Raw genomic sequence first — 4,215 nt, forward strand, 5'->3', positions numbered from 1 at the left:
TTCGGGGCTGACCCGGCGGGAGGGGGCCGCGGGGGGCGGGGCGGGGCGCGGGCGGGGTCTGGGCCGGGGGCGGGGCCGGCGCGAGCTCCCGGCGCGCCCTGCTGCATGCCGGGACTTGTAGTCCCCGCGCGTCGCGCTGGGCGGGGCGGGCGGCGGAGGGCCTCGGCGGGAAAGCTCCGGGCGCTCCTCGCCCGCCGGGGCTTGCGGGCTGCAGCTGCGGGGTTGGTAGGCGTCCCTCTCTTTCCCCCCATTCTTCTCTTCCAATTCATAATGAGGCGCCAGCTGTCGATGAGCGGATACCTCTCCCGAAATAAAGTGGAGCGGCATCGGGGGCCCCACTACCTCTTCATGCTGGTTTCCTGCCGGTCTTAATGCTGATTCCCCGCTCGGGCGATCTCCTCCGCCTGCGTTGCCCTCCTGGCCTTGTCTGCTGAAATCGTCCTTCCAGACGAGTTAAAAGTCACTTGTCCAGCCCGGGCGACAGAGTGAGACTCCAGCTCAAAAAAAAAAGTCGCCGGTCCTGGAAGTGTTGGTGGAAGGATTGCCTGAGCCCGGCAGGTCAGGATTGTGGTTGGTGGCCACTCAGCCTGGACGACAGAGTGAGATTCCGACAAAAAAAAAAAAAAAAAAAGATAATATAGAACTCAGAACCACTTTACAGCTGAGTAATTACAAAAAGTTAGCAAGACTTCCCTTTTGGCCAGGCACAGTGGCTCCTGCCTGTAAACCCAGCACTTTGGGAGGCCCAGGCGAGAGAATTGCCTGAGCCCAGGGCTTTGAGACCAGCCTGGGCAACTTGGCAAAACGTCGTCTCTACAATAAAGAAGTCAGCACTATCCTTTGAGTGTCTCTCCTTTGAGACAGGACTTCAGACTTATGCATACAAACAGTCTGAGTTCAAACCCCACTTCAGGATTTCCTAGCTGTGTGACCAAGAGCAAGTTATTTGTCTCCACTGTTTGTTCGGGTTTTTGTTTTTTGTCTTTTCATATGTGAAAGGGAGACAATGATATTACCTTCTAAAATAGGCAACTTTTTAAACAATAAGATGTACTATACGAGGGGGACCCCCCCAAAAACCGGAATTATCTTTCAGAGGGCGGGCCACTTGTACAGGCTTCCCCCAATAAGTGTGGGTTCTAGGAACACATTGGCATCAGAGTACTAGCTAGGGATGTTGTGAGAGGCGGCGCTGCAGAAAAACGTCTGGCGTTATGGCAAGCAGATGACTGGTTCTTCCACCATGACGATGCACCTACCCACACCATGTTGGAGGGCTTGGCAGTTTTTGACCAAAAATGGCGTGACCCAGTGCCCCACCCTTCCTATTCACCCGACTTTTTTTGTTTCCCTGAATGAAAGAAGTCCTCAAAGAGAAACGTTTTGCAGATGTGGAAGCGGTGAGACAACAGCAGATGCATTAAAAGGCATCAAAACGGACAAGTTCAAAAACCATTTTAAGCAGGGGAAAAAGCATTTCCATAGGTGTATTGCATCAAACAGAGAGTGCTTTGAAGGTGACTGAAGTTTAAACATGCAAGAATAAACACACATTTTTTTCTATAAATAAATTCTGGGTTTTGAAGGGCTTTCCCCTCATATTGTAGCATAGCCTGTCTTAGAGACCCAGTAAATATTTATTGCATGAATAAATGAATGAATGAAGCAAGACACACTAACATTAGGTTTTTATTAGCCCTAGCAGATGTTGCCAACTGTTGGCCTCTGAGCTAGATTTGGCCAGCAAACATGCTCTGCTTGGGCCAATAACGTTGGCCAACATATAAAAATCAAATCTGTGAATGCAGTACTGGGCCTACATTCATATTGGAAATCATGGGTTGTAACTAAATAACAGCGGCCAACTTTGTAAGAGACTGGTCTCTCCAGTTCACCATAGTCCGGGCTGCTTTTCCACCCATGTGCCTGTACCCTGTGAATTTGTGACCCCTGCTTAGATGTGCTTAAATAATAGTACAGAGTCAGGCGTGGTGGCTCACGCCTGTAATACCATCATTTTGGAGGTAGCGACAAGAGGATTGCCTGAGCCCACGGGTTCGAGACCAGCCTGGGTAACTTGGCAAGACCTCATCTCTACAATAAATCAAAAAATCAGCTGGACATGGTGGCAAATGCCTGTGGTTCTAGCTACTTGGAAGCCTAAGGTAGAAGGATTGCCTGAGCCCAGCAGGTTAGGGCTGTGGTGGCCACTCTGCCTGGGCGACAGAGTGAGATTTCGACTCAAAAAAAAAAAAAAAAAAGATAATACAGAACTCAGAACCACTTTACAGCTGAGTAATTACAAAAAGTTAGCAAAACTTCCCCTTTGACCAGGCACAATGGCTCACGCCTGTAAACACAGGGCTCACACAATGGCTCACACCTATAAACAACAGAGCCCAGGGCTTTGAGACCAGCCTGGGCAACTTGGCAAAACTTCTTCTCTACAATAAAAGAAAAATTAGTTCCAGCTACTTGGAAGGCTGAAGCGGAAGAATGACCTGAACCCAGCAGTGCTGTGACTGTGACGCTGCAGTGACTGTGAGTGAGCCACTGTACTCCAGCCTGGGCGACAGAGTGAGACTCCAGCTCAAAAAAAAAAGACTTCCCCTTTTACCAACCATCTTGTTATTGAAAGTTTTTCAATACCAGCAGAGTAGTCAAAAAGAAAAAAAGGTTAAAAACATCTATAAAAGAAAAGAAATTCAGACACATACTGCAACATGGATGAACCTTGAAGACATTATGCTAAGTGAAATAAGCCAGACACAAAAGAATAAATATTTTATGATTCCGTTTATATGAGATAAATAGAATAGTCAATTCCCAGAAATGGAATAAGTAGGCTGGGGATTACCAGGATCTGGAGGGAGGGAGAATTGGAGTTAGTGTTTATTGGATACAGAGTGGTAGTGTTTATTGGGCTTTGTGGTCTCAAAGCCCTGGGCTCTGTCTCCCAGGCTGGAGTGCAGTGGCACACTCACAGCCATCTCAGCCTCCACCTGCTGGGCTCAGGCAGTCCTTTCACCTCAGCCTTCAAAGTAGCTGGAACCACAGACATGCACCACCATGCCCAGCAAAGTTTTTGGATTTACTGTAGAGATGAGGTCTCACCATGTTGCCCAGGCTGGTCTTGAACCCCTGAGCTCAGGCAATCCTCTCGCTTCTGCCTCCCAAAATGCTAGGATTACAGCTAAAATAAATAAATTTAAAAAGAGAATTTTTTGGCCGGGCACAGTGGCTCACTTTCGAAGGCCAAGGTGAAATTGCCTGAGCCCACGGGTTCAAGACCAGCCTGGATAACTTGGCAAGACCTCATCTCTACAATAAATAAAAAAATTAGCCAGGCATGGTGGCGCACACCTGTAGTTTCAGCTACTTAAAAGACTGAGGCGGAAGGATCGCCTGAACCCAGTAAGTCGAGGCTAGGTGTTACTCCAACCTGGGTGACAGAGTGAGACTCTGACTCAAAAACAAAGAGAGGCCGGGCTCGGTGGCTCAGCCTGTAATCCCGTGCCTTGGGAGGCTGAGGTGAGTGGATTGCCTGAGCCCGCAGGTTCGAGATCCGCCTGGGCAACTTGGCGAGACCTCATCTCTACAATAAATAAAAAAATCAGCTGGGCGTGGTAGCGCACCTGTAGTTCCAGCTACTCGGAAGGCTGAGGCGGAAGGATCGCCGGAGCCCAGCAGGTCGAGGCTGCGGTGGCCGGGAGCAGCCACTGCACTCCAGTCTGGGCGACAGAGAGACTCCAACTCAAAAAAAAAAAAACAAAGAGTTTCTTTCTTAGGGGCACCTCTTCTGATTCTCAGGAGGGGCTTCTTCGTGGGAGCAGCAGTAGGTTTAGTGTTGCATGTAGGTCCTTTGTTTTTACAGCTCAATGAAGTAAACAAATAGCATCAAGAGAATTACCAACTTCTTTTTTTTTTTTTTTTGAGTTAAAGCCTCACTCTGTGTTGCCCAGGCTGGCACACTCATGGACACCTCAGCCTCGATCTGCTGGGCTCAGGCGATCCTTCCACCTCAGTCTTCCAAGTACCTGTAACTATAGGCGCATGCCACCACATCCAGCTAATTTTTTACTTATTTTTTAGTTGGAGTCTCACTCTGTCACCCAGACTGGAGTGCAGTGGCCACTCCCAGTCACCGCAGCCTCGACCGCTGGGCTCTGGTGATCCTTCCGCCTCAGCGTTCCAAGTAGCTGGAACTAAGGCGCG

General features: G+C 49.2%; 1 protein-coding gene across 1 annotated transcript in view; it reads right to left on the reverse strand.

The window, feature by feature from the left end:
• The window catches only part of LOC103254121 (kinesin-like protein KIF13B), a gene marked incomplete at its 3' end in the record, with an annotated part of 123,883 nt that extends 123,556 nt beyond the window's left edge, over positions 1-327 (reverse strand). The window contains exon 1 of the mRNA XM_008052272.2: positions 110-327. Within this exon, the coding sequence (XP_008050463.2) occupies positions 110-327 (218 nt within the window). The remainder of the gene's footprint in view (positions 1-109) is intronic.
• Between the last annotated feature and the right edge of the window lie 3,888 nt (positions 328-4,215).

The sequence above is a fragment of the Carlito syrichta genome, unplaced genomic scaffold (assembly GCF_000164805.1).
Source record: "Carlito syrichta isolate Samal-C Ts95f unplaced genomic scaffold, Tarsius_syrichta-2.0.1 Scaffold270753, whole genome shotgun sequence".
Taxonomy (NCBI): domain Eukaryota; kingdom Metazoa; phylum Chordata; class Mammalia; order Primates; family Tarsiidae; genus Carlito; species Carlito syrichta.